Source organism: Anarhichas minor, unplaced genomic scaffold (genome assembly GCF_050575085.1).
Source record: "Anarhichas minor isolate MPS153535 unplaced genomic scaffold, ASM5057508v1 ptg000028l, whole genome shotgun sequence".
Lineage (NCBI taxonomy): Eukaryota > Metazoa > Chordata > Actinopteri > Perciformes > Anarhichadidae > Anarhichas > Anarhichas minor.
This window is the reverse complement of record NW_027466474.1, coordinates 2,273,145-2,287,981: the sequence shown is the minus strand read 5'-3', so window position 1 is coordinate 2,287,981 and position 14,837 is coordinate 2,273,145. Positions and strand designations below refer to the sequence as shown.

At 41.3% G+C, this 14,837-nt stretch overlaps 1 protein-coding gene across 1 annotated transcript in view; it reads right to left on the bottom strand.

Annotated features, from left to right (window-relative positions):
* slit3 (slit homolog 3 (Drosophila)) overlaps window positions 1–14,837 on the bottom strand; it is a 237,875-nt gene that overhangs the window by 29,538 nt on the left and 193,500 nt on the right. Inside the window, exons 15-22 of the mRNA XM_076103197.1 lie at window positions 14,556–14,706; window positions 12,317–12,391; window positions 10,583–10,726; window positions 9,169–9,312; window positions 6,497–6,660; window positions 3,523–3,655; window positions 1,509–1,577; window positions 1,299–1,370 (exon numbers count right to left, since the gene is read on the bottom strand). Coding sequence (XP_075959312.1) covers window positions 1,299–1,370; window positions 1,509–1,577; window positions 3,523–3,655; window positions 6,497–6,660; window positions 9,169–9,312; window positions 10,583–10,726; window positions 12,317–12,391; window positions 14,556–14,706 — 952 coding nt within the window. The remainder of the gene's footprint in view (window positions 1–1,298; window positions 1,371–1,508; window positions 1,578–3,522; window positions 3,656–6,496; window positions 6,661–9,168; window positions 9,313–10,582; window positions 10,727–12,316; window positions 12,392–14,555; window positions 14,707–14,837) is intronic.

Sequence of the window (14,837 nt, the reverse complement as noted above, 5' to 3'; positions counted from 1 at the left end):
TTAACACGGAACCTGTAGCCACTGTCGGTTAGACAAAGGGAAATAAACATGAAGGTCACATTTCCAATGAAGTAGAAAAAGTGGGAAGAGTAAAAAAAACATACGGTCAGAGGCAAAGATGAGGCTTCCACACCACATGATTTCCTTTTCTCTCTCTTTTAAAACTACTAATGAACCACACATTTAGTTTAGTAATGAATAAAGGTTAAGGAGACAAACATTTAATGACAGACTTTCAAGATTTTTAAATTTTTTAAAATAATACTATATAACGATGCTAGTGCTTAGAACATTGGCTCTAAACAGGTTTTGACTCATGATGCTCTACTATGAAGTATGGCCTAATCATAATTACTGATCACCATAAAGCCTAAAGGTGTCTTCGGAGAAACAGAGGGATTCTATTTGTATGAGTCTCTACATTGTTTTTTAGGAAAATTCTACTTGTGCCTTTAAGAAATTCTGATGTGGAAAAAGAAACACTCTCTTCCACCTCTTCAACTCTTGGCAATGTGTGCTTGAGCAAGGCATTTAACTCAGCAAGTGTTCCACTGATGCTATCTGCGAGCTAACAGTAGAGGCCTGTGGTTGCACTGGGCAGCTCCCAGGCGTGAATGAGTGCACCTCTTTAAAACATAAAAACTGGGCGTTGCTGGAAAAGAGCAAATGTACTTTCCCTGGACACACAAAATCCCCTAAATTGATGTAAAATCAATGTAATAGAAATGACAGAATAAAAAAAAAAAAAAGATGTGTGCAAATGTGTATGTATGACAGAATGGCAGTAAAGTATTGAAGAGAGGGGAATTTAAAAGGCTCAACAGAAGATTATAATTCAACAGATTCATTGGCTGAGTAGCGGAGAAGTGAAAGGACAATTTTGAAAGGAATAAGAAGATAGAAAGGTAATATACCACATGTTAGCAAAGAGATGAAAGAGGAAGACGATACAAGGAGAATATACAAGAGAAGCTTGAAATGAGATGGAGGAGAGGGAGGTGAGAGAATAAAACAGGGAGAGGACTGAAGTGATATTCGGGGTAAAAGGAGGACAGAAGTGGAAAAATGAGGAGAGCAAAATATAAAGATATAGATGACAAATGGGAGAGAGAAAAAAATGCAGGAAAATATGAAGAAAGAGGGGGGAGAGAAGATAGGGTGATTAATCAAAGTTAAGAGAAGAAAACACTGATTTATCTTGTGGTTTTTAACCTTACACACACGCACACAACCCATCAACACATGGGTGGGGACGTGTGTATTCATGACTAGGTGTGGGCCTTGCCATGGTAACTCACAGTGTGGCTAGTTGAGTCATGTTGTTGAAGGTGAAGGGGGCCAAGATGCTGATGCTGTTGTTGCTCAGGTCCCTGTGCAGATACAATGATGCAGTGAGTGCACACAGACACATATACACATAGACAACATACTGAACAGATGCATGGTGGGTTTGGAAAATGTCTGCACAGAGATATGTGTGTGTTCAAGGTTAGGTGAGGGGTACTTACACCAATGACAGCTGCCTCAGGCTTGTCAGCTCCTTGGGCACAGATGCCAGCATATTACCCTCCAGGTAACTGCAGGGAAAGGTGCATAGTTAATGTGGAATGTATTACATATATTAATACACAAATACAGGCCTACGGGGGTGAGAAAATGGCAATATAGCACATAACTGGTTTGATTTTGCAACTTCTGTCACATTAAAGGGTGCAGGAGATGGAGGACGTGAAAGGCAGATGTGAGTTGGGTTTGGTTGAGTGTTGGTGGGAAGAGGAATGAGGTGTAGAACCTCACATACATTTATACGGCACATATACATTTACCAGAGAAGTGTAGTGTCTTTTATGTAATATTTATGATGTTCTGGAGTGTGCTATGTGAATGTGATCAGCTACAAATTAAACAGTGTAAGAAATAAACAGAGTTAGATGAGGAGAAGATCTATACCGCTGAGCTAGAGCTGAGCAAGAGCCAGGAGGCGGATTGGCTTAGCTTAGCATAGCATAGCATAAAGACTGAAAGCAGGGGGAAACATCGAGCGTGGCACTCGCCAAAGTGTCGAAACAAAAGTTTATCCCATTTATCCCACCCAGCTCACAGACAAGAGATCTTTCTAAAGTAAATGTTGCTTTTTGACATTGTCGTCACCTAAAGTTAGCCTGTACACTGATGTACAGGTAAGATTCTACCAACGATTAAGACGGGACAAGATGACTAGAATACAGGGGTTTGGATGTGAACCTGCCAGACAGAGGAGGGGGAGCGTGGCACTAATACAACAGTTTAACATTTAGCTTTAATCACATATTCCAACCACTGCAGATATGCAATATCCACCTACTGATCCTTCTGTGTGTATGAGTATGTGTGTGAGTATGTTAACAAACACACACACATTTTATGATCTGTTGGTCTCCACTCCTCTCTCTCTCTCAGGTCATAAGTAGGTCAGGTGGACAGTATGATGGAGTGTCTTCTTCAGCCTGATCAATACCTAATCACTGCTATTGACCTCGCAGAGCAGGCCTATTTCACAGCTAAAGGGGTTTCTTTATGTGTATGTGTGTGCAATTATTCACCTCCCCTACGACAGATTGTGTTCCCACTTTTTTCTAAATGTCCTAATCTCGATTAACATTGTTCTACTCTTGTTTTATCCTGCATCACTTCTAACAATTACTATCATTATAGACATTTCCTATATTGGTCTCTTGTCTTTATTACATGGCTTCCTACAAGCATAAAATTAACAAGACAAAACAAGTGACACAATGTAGCAGCTGTGCTACACAGAGAAAGGCAAATACATAATTAAAAGTACTATTAACTAAAATGTTTTCATTTTCTTTTGTCAGTGTCTCTTTGACTAAAAGTTTGGAAAGACCATCACAGTTATGGCAAAGCTTTTGAATTTAAAAAGTGGACCGTGGCTTTCTTTACTTGGTATCTTTGGCATTTTAACATTATAATATTGGAAACAAAATAATTTTTAAGGAAAATAACCCAATGACACTTTCAGATGTCTCCTCTAAGCTGTCTGTATTTGTTCTGGCAGTCTTTCTCCGTGTGCCTATATAATGTATTAAACAGCATGTGATTGTGTGTCGGAGATAGATTCAAATATCTGCAGTGCTTCATAGATTTATGACATTAACATCCAAACAAACACATAAACACACAAGTACCTGCAACACTCACTTGCCTATAAACCCATCAAGTCACACCGTAAGCAACAAAGTGTGTGTGCTTGTGTGTGTATTCACTAAATGGTGTGTTAGTTCCTGAAGCAGCAGAGGGCAAACTGCTGCATCAATATTGGACTGCAGCACTGTGTGTATTTATGTGTGTGGTTGGGACTTTAGTGGAGAGTAAGCAATGCCCATTTCTGTTTGAGTGCATGCGCATGTCTGCCGGCATTCTCATTGCCTTTTGTGTATTGTTTATTTGAACAAGAGTGAACGTGCGCATCCTTGCGTTTGAGTTTGTGTGTGTCTTTGTGTGAGTGCATGCGTGACTCACAGCTCGGTGGTGTCCTTGGGAATACCCTTGGGCAGAGAGCGCAGCCCTCTATTGCTGCATCGCACCACGCCGTCTGTGCACGTGCAGATGTCAGGACAACTAGACGAAGGAAGGCAACCATTATCCTCAGCACCTGGAGAGAAAGGGGGGGGGGGGGGGACACAGAGTGTGAGATCAGACAAAGAAAGAAGGAGAACGGAGAAGGACAGGCAAATTATAAGAAAGGGACAGAGGTGAGAGAAATAAAAAGAGCAACACTGGGTGGTTAAAGGAAGGAGGAAATGAGTTTGACCGAGGGACAGGAGGTTGAGACAGGATAGGTCAAAAAAGAGGGAGAGAACAGGGAGTACAAAGGGAGAGAAACCGAGAGAGAGAGAGGGATGCATAGAGATAAATACTGAACTGTAAGTGCGGTACTTGGTCAGTTCTAATCAACTCTGCACTCAGCACTTTTAAAGAGCACTTTACAATCCATTTCAAATGGCCAGAGGCAGCCAAAATCCGCTACACCGGTGTGGTTCAACATATGGCTCAGGACCTGTCTGCAGGTCACAGTGTTGTTAAATTCCCTCGGATCATGCTGGAGAAACACTGACCAGATGTTGATGAGTTGGACTGCAGTAAGTTTGAAAAGTCCCCTGCAGTCATGTAGCTATGCTACCTGCATTGATAGATAGATAGATAGATAGATATATAGATAGATAGATAGATAGGTACTTTATTAATCCCGCAAGGGGACATTTTTTTGCTGTGTTATACCAAGATTAGAATGCCCTTCAAAAATTGCATGAGATCATATTTATCTGAATAAAACACTTTTTATTACAAACTTTTCTTTTTAAGATTGGGGAACCATGTTAAGACTGTTGCTTTTCACCATGAATTGAACCTTTAGTCTTGAAAAAACACCTTTTTTTTTAATGGTTGTGGTAAACTGAAGAGTTGTTCTGTTAGAAAGACTGCTCTGGCTGTGCAGCTTTGTTTCACAAACACGCACACATGCTGCACAAACATGTGGTCGGGACTAAAAACATCTGAGTGATTCTAATCGTTTCACACTCAGAGATAAGAAGGATCACAGACTACAGATTTGTTCTTGGCTAAAAACGCCCTCCATTTACTTGACTGACAGATAAACACACACACAGCTTTAATTTAGAGCTGCAGCGTAAATACTTGAACTGCGGACACAAATGTGAAACAAGCCGAGTTAAAACCATAACGAAGGATAATGACGACTGGACACTAAGCCAATCATAACACAACTGCAATCTGAGTTTGTGTGTGTATACTTGTCTGCCTGTAGAGAGAAAGAAAGAGGCCAAGTTTACACTCATCTATTGTATGTTCATACTTAGTTGTGTGGTTGTGCTGTGCCTGTTTTGTGCCAATTTGCTGCCATGGGCTCCAATGATATACATGCATGCGTCTAATGTAGAAGGGTATGAGTTTGGTGCACATTTAGTTTGTTAAATAGCTATCTCCCCTGTCCCCATGGCCATTTCCTCCTTCACTTGGTTGTTTTCTAATTGTGCTAATGTCTAAATGTCAAGCAAATGGGCGCAAACATGCCCGTGTGTGCAGAAGTGTGTACAAGTGTATGTGTGTAGCTGCTGAGTCCACAGGGAGGTGAAGCCGTGGGCTGACTCGCTCCACAGTTGGCTGATTGAACTAACATCTAAATGTGCGCTAAATATCTTCACACAAATTCAATTAACTTTACCTTTCCCCCGGCTGCCTCGCTACAACTTAACAGTTGTTTTACTCAACTATAAATAGACCGGACATGGGGACCTTGGTCCTGTGTGTGTGTGTGTGTGTGTGTGTGTGTGTGTGTCTGTGTGCGCGCAAGATGCAAGAATGTATATTAAGATCTGATACCATCTCACAGTTTCCTTACTTGGGCCAAGAAGGCTAACTACTTTCCAAACTCATTTTCAGTAAATGGTTGCAGCACAGCTACAGGAAATTAGAAAAGTGTAATAAATTCTAAGGAACTCAGGAGGAAGAGAGAGGCCGAATGAGATGGGAAGATAGAAAAAGAGGAGATCGAAAAGAGTTTAAGTGTAAAGCCATTAAGAAAGAAAAAAGGGAGGAAAAGAAACAAAAATGTAATCGACAGCAGAGCCAGACCACACTTTGTCTGTGGCGTCAAACTTAGCGCCAAAACGAAGGCCTAAGTTGCAATAGGCAGGCATCGTTGTGGTAACAGCAACGTCACTGTAGAAACCACAAGCTGATGTCATCTACGGCTGCTGTTTGCCAGTAGCTACTGATCGCTCTGTCCTCACGATACCCCGCTGAGGATGTGTGTGTTTATCTGCCGTCTTAAAACATGGGATGATGGAAGCTTTTGCAATTAATAATTTGGAAGGATTGTTTTACGTTTGACACAAAAAGACAAGAATCAGACAGAAGAATTTAATTTGAGTCCAGTGTAAAACAAAAAGACTTGACGTACCTGAGGATGTGACAAGATTTAACTGATATAACAGTGAATTCGCCCTGAGAACAATTTATCTTCCTTTGGGAAATTAGGGCACTTATTGTAAGTCACTCTGGGTAATAGTTGTAATGATATAAATAGTATTCTCTGTTGAACTTTCACCATATGATGCTGCACTGCAGCAGGCATGTCCAGGAATTTCTTGCTTTCATGAGAGTCTTGCTTTCCTTCCTTAACATTACCAACCTTTATGTCTCACAAAATAATTGAAAAAATACTTTATTAAAAGACTTGTGCATTATCACTAAGCACAAAACAACCTTCCTGGATCAAATTTACTTCAAAATGTTTTTTTGGGAAAATGGAGAATGCCTTCAGTAATTATATCACTTGACTCTATCACTAGTGTTGTACACTACAGGATTTTGATTGTTAATCTTCTTTCAGCAATATTTCACGTGGAAGCATTGTTATTTCCAATCATGTGGACGGAGCCAAAAAGAGAAGCAGAGTGAGAGATTGGCTCACCGTCGCATGTGAAGTCTGGTGTGGCCACGTCCTGGATGGGGATCTCCTTCAGGAAGGCTGGCTTCTGACAGCGAGGGTTTCCGCTGACCACCCTGGTCTTCTTCAGCCACTGACCCAGCCAGGTCAAATGACAATCACACACATACGGGTTGGACAGGAGGTTACTATGACACGAGACAGAGAGAGAGAGAGAGAGGGAAATCATTTTTAACGGGGTCACCAGTATTGGAAGCCTCTTGTACATGTAAGTGCACAATCATAGTTACATTACATACAGTACATGTTTCCACAGTTTAAAGAATTGTTAATAGCTAAATGATGCACACTGAATAAATGTTTTCCCTCAAAAATAAAATGTTGATGAATAAATTCTGAACAGATACAGACGAGACCCATAATAAGACAGCGGTTCACAAAAACAACAAAAAAGGGACACAAGGCTAAATAGAGAGATCATCACCTACTTAATTATGAGTCATTCCCGATAATGATAATAGAGCAATAGATAGAGCAAACCACATAGATAGTTTTTTGGTCAGCTATACACTTGAATAATGAAAGACAAAAGAGTGAAATGGAGAGAAGTGGAACAAAAGAGAGGCAAAAAGAAAAGGTCATCAGCTAATTTTATTCATTTTGAAAAAGTACAAGAGAGAAGGAGAAAGGAAAGGAAAAGGTGGCAGAGTGAGACATTGTGAAAGAGAGAAAGAAAAGAGAAAAGGTTATCTGTACATTTGATCTATTTTTGATCACCCCCTCATTGCATTTTGTTGCTTTTGTAACACTGTTCATGTAATATTTATGCTGATACTCAATGGGGGCCTCGGAGGCATCGGCAGCACATGCTAGACGGGGCGCGAGTATATTTTCTTCACAGCTGCTTTAAATTTAATACAGTTCGGTGACAATTTTATTTGGTGGTATAACTATATGAATATACCGTTCATGGATTGACTGAAAATATAAGAGGAAAACTTATGAAATACAATTTTCAGCAGTATAACAAATCACACCTATCTCTTTAATGATGATGGTGTGCCTCCAAATCGTGTCCAGACAAGTGGCGTATTGCCTCTCACTGTGTCTGCTGAACTAATAAACCTGAATGTTGCTGTTTGTGCTACTATATTAATGGTGTGCTGCTACAGATAGGGACGAGTTATTTCCTCATTTCCTTGTAATGAATTGCCCTCACTGTATGGCATCTAGACCTATGCTAAATCCCTTCCTTCCGTAACAATGTCTTAATCTTTTAATTAAACGGGTAAACTCTATTGGGAAACAATGCACTATAAATGGAGACTGATATTAGAAATAGTGAGGGAGAAGAGGAGAGGAAACAGAGGAAAGATAAGGAAATGAACAGAGGAGGTGTTAAGAAGGGAAGCTCGAGAAATAAAAACAATGCATCTTTTTTTCACGCCAAACAGCAGGCGGGTGTTGCATACACAATCAAGTGCTACTGCAAGGCCAATGAAAAACTGAAGCTGGAAGAAAGAATGACAGTGAAAAATGACAGGGATGATGAAAATAGAAGATTGTTTCATTTTTTGTAGTGATTATCACCAACAGCCCCACTGAGCAAACCTGAGTTTATGCAACAATGCATCCACCATCCATCCATCCATCCTCCCTCTCCCTCGTTCCCATTTCCCCTCTCTTGTCCCCCACCTTTCCTCCAAAAAGACTCAAGTAGAAACTTGAATCGAAGGTGACAGGTACACAGCAGGACAGAGAGCGAGAACAAAAGGCAGAACAAGAGAAGGAAGCATGGAGGAAAAAGAAAGTGAGAGTAGGGAGGATGTGAGGAGGCTTTTCTTTTTTTAGCTCGCTAGGTCTGCGTGTTCTCGGTTAAAAAACAACTTGTAGTGTTTTATTAAGAAGAAAAAAATCTATTATTTACAACCGTCACATCTGGGTGGTCAGAAGACTGAAGGAGAAAACACAAAACTTTACTTCATGGCAGTTGTTTCTGTTCGCCTCTGCACAGGATAAACACCAGTCATCATCTCCACACAATTGAAGGCATGTAACCTCCACACACACACACACACACACACACACACACACTCACACACGTACGTACATATATCCACCAAAAAAATAAAAAATAAGCCATCCAAAAATTCATATCTTGGTCGAAGCAGGTGTGTTCATCTTAAGGAAGATAAAAACAAGCTTTCAGATCCTCTTGTGTGTGTGTGGTGTGTGTGTTTGTGTGTGTGTGTGTGTGTGTGTGTGTGTGTAGATGTTGAGATATATTTAGCTCTGATAACAAATGTTGTGGGATCCAGACCAATCTAGTCGATAATGATGGAGAGCATCTGTGAGAAGAACAGCATCCAGAGAGCAACATGTGTGCAAGTGTGAGTGTGTGTGTGTGTGTGTGTGTGTTGCATGGTATATAACTCCCACAGCAGAGCCAGACTCTGAGAAGTTGGAGGAAAGACACAGAGAAAGAGGAAGAGATAAAGAAAGAAGCAGAGACAAAAAGGGTTGAGATCCTGCTGGATCTCAAGATAGACAAAAAGCGATTGCTGCACACATTGAGAGATAGCGACAATAATAGGATGAAAATGGGAAAAGAAATTCAACAACAACAAAAACCCCAAGGAAATGGGAGCAAAAACCCCAAGCAGAAAGAGAGAGAAAGGTTGTCAGATGAGACTCACATGGTAGACAGGGAGTGCAGGGTGGAGAAGGCTCCCGGGGCGATGCTGGAGATCCTGTTGTCGTACAGCGAGAGCAGACGCACCGAGCTCAGACCCGTGAATGTGCTGTTGTCAATGCAGCTGATCTGGTTGCTCCGCAGCATTCTGGAAACACACATATCAATTATATTTAGTAAACAAAAAGCTATCTTGTTTTACGATGAAGATTGCAGTAAAATCTCCAAAGCACAAACTCCACAGTCTCATGTTTAGATTTCATCGCCCAAATCTTAAATCAGGTTTGTTAGAGCTTAAAACAATAATCTGATGACTCAAGAATTTATCATACTCTTTATACTTTTTATTGTCGATGTTGTTTGTCCCGTGGCTACTGAAACAGGTCGTCTTTTAAACAGTTGGATACAAAATACAAAATGTACCGTCTTTGGTTGGATAACAAGAGACAAAGAGGATATAAGAACATTACCTATAATGACACAGACAGAAAGCAGAGGTAAATTCAAACCAGTCCCCACAAGACAACCGTGACCGAGTGTGCAATATGACATTAGCTTTTGACATGCAGTCATGTGGGACCAGGCTAACTGAGTTAGTTAGCATTAGCAAACTCTGGGACAGGCTAACCTAGTTAGCAAGGCTATTACTGGAGCAGGGAGCCTCTTAACATAATACAGAGACAGCCATGATGCCATTAGAGAGTCATTAGCCGGCATATATATACATGATAGCATTAGTTAGTCATTACTGAGCATACACAGACAACATTAGCTCATGATTTTGTACACTATCCTGTAACCCCTAATTGGACGCTAGCCTATTTATGGTGGGTGCCCAAATTAGAGGAACAACAATATACTGTCATTAGCTTTGATTTCAGGGTGAGTGAGTAAACAATCCTGGCCCTCTCTTTTCAGTCTGAGGGAGAAAAAAATGAATGAAGTCCACTATAAGTCAGATGCTAACATAAGTCATAGTCTGCATGGTTTAAGGCGTCACAACCAGGACACTTGCCGGCCATATTGTAGGAATAATAGCACTCGGACAGTAAACAGGACAACTAAACCAGAAATAGTCAAAAAGTAGGTTTCAGGTGATTTCATAGCTCCTGTGTTTGGCATTTATCCACATGTGTATCAAAAGCACTTGCTTTGTTCTTTATATAGTGCTTTTAGTTAAAGGTGAAGACAGACTTTTACATGTCAAATTCATTAGCATTAGCGTTCCGCAGAGTGGGAGGAACATGGAGACTTGTGGGGTTACATGTAGCCTGCATAATAGCACAGTATTCATTTTCTTAACAAGCAGACCACTACTACCACATAAATACAGTGTTGAACACAATCACACACACACACACACACACACACACACATACACACACAGACACACACACCCTAATGTTCACCAGACTTACAGCGTTTTCAGGCCAATGAGGCCTTTGAACATGTGTCCCTGCAGTCCTGTTATCTTGTTTCCCGTCAGCAGCAGCTCCAAGACTCCACCTGCTCCGTCAAAGGCACCGTCACGGATGTCCCTCAGCTTGTTGTTGCTCAAGTTTCTGGAGGACGGACAAAGAAATTAGGATATTCAGATTTGGCTGTTCTTCATAATTCTTTTTCTGCTCGTGTTTGATTTAACTACAGTATAGGCAGGAGAACCACCTGCAGGATAACAGCATGCAAACACATATGAAGTGATTGCATGGACACACACACACACACACACACACACACACACACACACACACACACACACACACACACACACACACACACACACACACACACACACACACACACACACACACACACATATTGTTTCCAGTTTAATTGCAATAATCAATCATGTCCCTTCAACTAATAAATGTTAACTCTTCTCTCCTTCATCTTAATATCCTCATCTTGTACAAGAGATATAACAGCGTAAAGTCATCACTCTATACACTACAAAGCACACACACACACACACACACACACGAAAGAAAATGAGACAAGTGGTCACAGACAACTGGAAACGATTGCTATCTCTCTTCCTTGTGCACATAATGAGAAAAATGAAAATGAAAAGAGAGCATTTGGCCACAGAGACAATAACTTGAGATGATAGCTATCACAACTACTATAGCTTCCATTCATAGCTAGTTTTGTGTTTCCTCTTATCAGCTTTACGGAAGAGGAGAGGAGAGGAGAGGAGAGGAAAGGAGAGGAGAGGAAAGGAGAGGAGAGGAGGGGAGAGGAGGGGAGAGGAGAGGGGAGGAGAAGAGAGGAGAGGAGAGGAAAGGATGGGATAGAGTTAAAAAATGAAATGATTGTAGACAATCTTAGAGTAAAATGAAAAGTAGCATAGCAGATTCAAGGATAAGGGAAAATAGGAGGAGAGGAAAGGAGGAGATAAAGAAGAGAGGGAAGGAATTGAGAGAAGGAAAATGGAAATGAGTGTTAGCCAATCTGTATCGTCAGTGACACTGCTAGATGGTTAGCAATTTCCTCTCCAATAAATCAACCTCTGTCTTTCTCTATCTCGCTCTGACACACACACATACACACACACACACACACGCACACACACACACACACAAACACACAAACCGAGAGGAGGTTGTAGATAAGGAGTGACTGTAAATCTGAACCGAAGGCCCATCTTCCATTTCCATTTAATATTCGCTTCCTCCATAGCTTCCACCCACCCGTCCTTACTCTCCATCTCTGTCTGTCTCTTGATTCATGTCACTCTAATTTTCACTTCTGGCCTCTTTGCGTGTATGTTTTCTCACACTTATCTCTTGTCTTCACCCTTCCTATCCTCCCTCCTTATTATCGTCTATTGCTTCCCTCCGTCCTTCTTTCTCTTCCATTGCCGTCCCTCTATCACCTTTCCTCCTTCCTTTCCCTTCTCTCTCTTCACTTCTACATCTTCTTGCATCCCTTAACTCTGTCCTCCACAAAGTTCCATCTGTTCACATCCATCTATTCTTATTTTTGTCATCTTTTAATTGAAATGCTATTCCTTCATTCCTCTGTATAGAACAGGGGAACAACTCAAAAATAGCACTATGAAGATACAAGATTCTCAACCTCCCTTTCAGGAGACGAATTGGGTAAATGCATGCATGATGTAATGAATAAATGAATGCAAAAATAATACGTACATCTTCTTCAAGTTAGGCAGCTTCTTAAACGTCCCCGTAGCCTCCAGGACGGCAATCTCGTTGTCGTTTAACCGCCTAAAGAGAGAATGATAGTGTAATTTAGTTAGACATTAATTCTTTCATGAAACAAACTGCTTCGAAGTCAATACAGACAAATTAACATGTGCACACAAGATGGAGAGAGAAAGGATGTACGTGAGGGGGGAATGACCGCATGAAGGTTAAGAGGCCTTTAGTGACCGTTGAAGTATGATGTGCCGCAAAACCAGAGGGGGGGAGCGAAGAATAATTAAACATACTGGAGAAAAGGGGAGAAGAGAAGATGGAGAAGAGCAATGAATCTTTTCTATGCGGTCATCAATACCCACACTGCCCCTAAGCCCAGAGAAAACCGCTTGAGAGATAGGAAGCTCGACATCTGCTTTATTGAGGTAATTTGTACTAAAGGGGTGCAGCAAAAAGGATGCTCTTTGTGTATGTGTCTGAGAGCGTGTGTGTGTGTGTGTGTGTGTGTAAAAGAGGCAGAGTGAGAGAAATCGAGGAAAGAAAGTGAAAGTTCAGCTGGAGGGGACACTTTCTAATGAGATACAGGGGGAGTTTAAAGATTGATCCATCTGGATGAGGCCAAACTGAAATAACATATTGCAAAGTCCATATGGATAAAACAACAAAGATAAAACGATTCCAATCTCTTTACCTTGTGATGTAGTGAATGTACAAATTTATTGAGTGCAAATAATTCTCTTAAAACTGATTCCTTCATACTTATTGAACGTGTCAAGGATTTTTGTGGCTAGTGGGAAGAGAAGAAAGACAGAAAGATAGACAGAAGAGAGAAAGAGAGTAGAAAATATATAAGCCTTCAGCTCAGTCACAACATCCCCTGATTTCCCCTGATAGGGAGGTTACACAGGGCACAACTGGCTGCTTGTGTGTGTGTGTGTGTGTGTGTGTGTGTGTGTGTGTGTGTGTGTGGCCTTCAAAAAGCCACTGGTTGGTTGTGTTCTTAAGGAAAAGGCAAGAAAAAGAGAGAGGGTGTCAACACAGTGGAAACTCTGATCTGCCCTTCAACCAACCATGAAGGACAGAGGTTATATTTTGGACATTGGGCACCCTGGGAACATATAAAGGAGGGAGGATTGGAGGATGCAAGAGTTCACAAAGAGAAGCAGAACCAAAGAAAGAGAGCGAGAGAGGAATTGGGGTCTACTGGTCTGTTGGATACTGACATTATTAGTTATCCAAAGTGGCAGCCACTTTTGAAGTCACCGTTATACAACTAATTCCATAAGCAACCATCCTGCATCTTCCTTAACGCTGCAGCGGTCCCTTATTCTGCAGCTATTCTCTATGAGTACCTCGGTGATAGCCATGGCATGATTCTGCATTATTAAGGACAACTTTGCCTCTGGCTGGATTTGTAATTACTGTGTGGAAATATTAGCTTATTATTATTAAAATGTGTCTGGCTGATTTCAATGGCAGCACACTTTTCTTGTGTCGCATGTCTTAAATGACAAATCCCGTTTTTTCGGTCTTAGTCGGGGTGTGTTTTATGACTTTTTAAGTATTTATCATTTAAATCACATCATAGACATTTGATTTTATGCTTCTGAATTATGGATTATTCTTGCCTATTGCCACAGTTCCTTAGCATAATACCAGCTTGTTTATTTAGTCTAGTAGATTCTGAACACATAGAGGCTTTTTAACCTTTTTTGCAATCAGGTTACGGTATTCCTGTTGCGTGTTATCTGTTACTCCCTTTCCATTTTTCAGCAGTAAAATGAATGATCCATGGGACTGTTCAGTATTCTAGTGTGAGACCCTTCACCAGACATGATGATGGCTCCTTTGGGACTTTGAGGGAGATGGAAAAGACTGTTGAGAGGCATCTGGTCTGGGAGCTCGAAAATGAAAAGCGCATTCATGATATTGCTCTGAGAGAAAGGCAGACATCTGCGCGTGCATTGCATACGCGCATTTGTGCGTGTCTTTGCATGTTTGCACGCCTCGACACACCTGTGCATGTTTCAATGTGTATATGGTTGAGCGTTTTGGTGTTTGCATGCACCTGATAAAGTGAAAAACTGGTCTGTGGCATGTTAGAGGATGTGTGGTGGTTTACAGTTTCAGGTTAAAGCAGTCCAACACATGGCTTTGAAGCTGATATTTCATCATGTGTTTGCATACGATACATGTGTGGGTGTGTGTAAAAAGGAAAAGCCGGCTGACTTACAGGTCCGTGGTGTGTTCGGGGATGTGTGGAGGTACACGGGTCAGTTTGAGATTGGAGCAGTCGACCACGGTGCCTTCACAGCGACATTTCTCTGGACACACCAGATCCTGGAAACACTCGCTACTCAGACGACTACGGTAGTCCTCCTGACCTGCAGAGGAAAGAGGGAAGGAAAAACCGAAAGAGAGAGAGAGAGAGAGTTATATAGGTGAAACAGGAAAACAGGGAGGGAGGACAGAACACAGGACAGACAGGAAGTAGAAAGGGAAGGAAAGGAAGAAA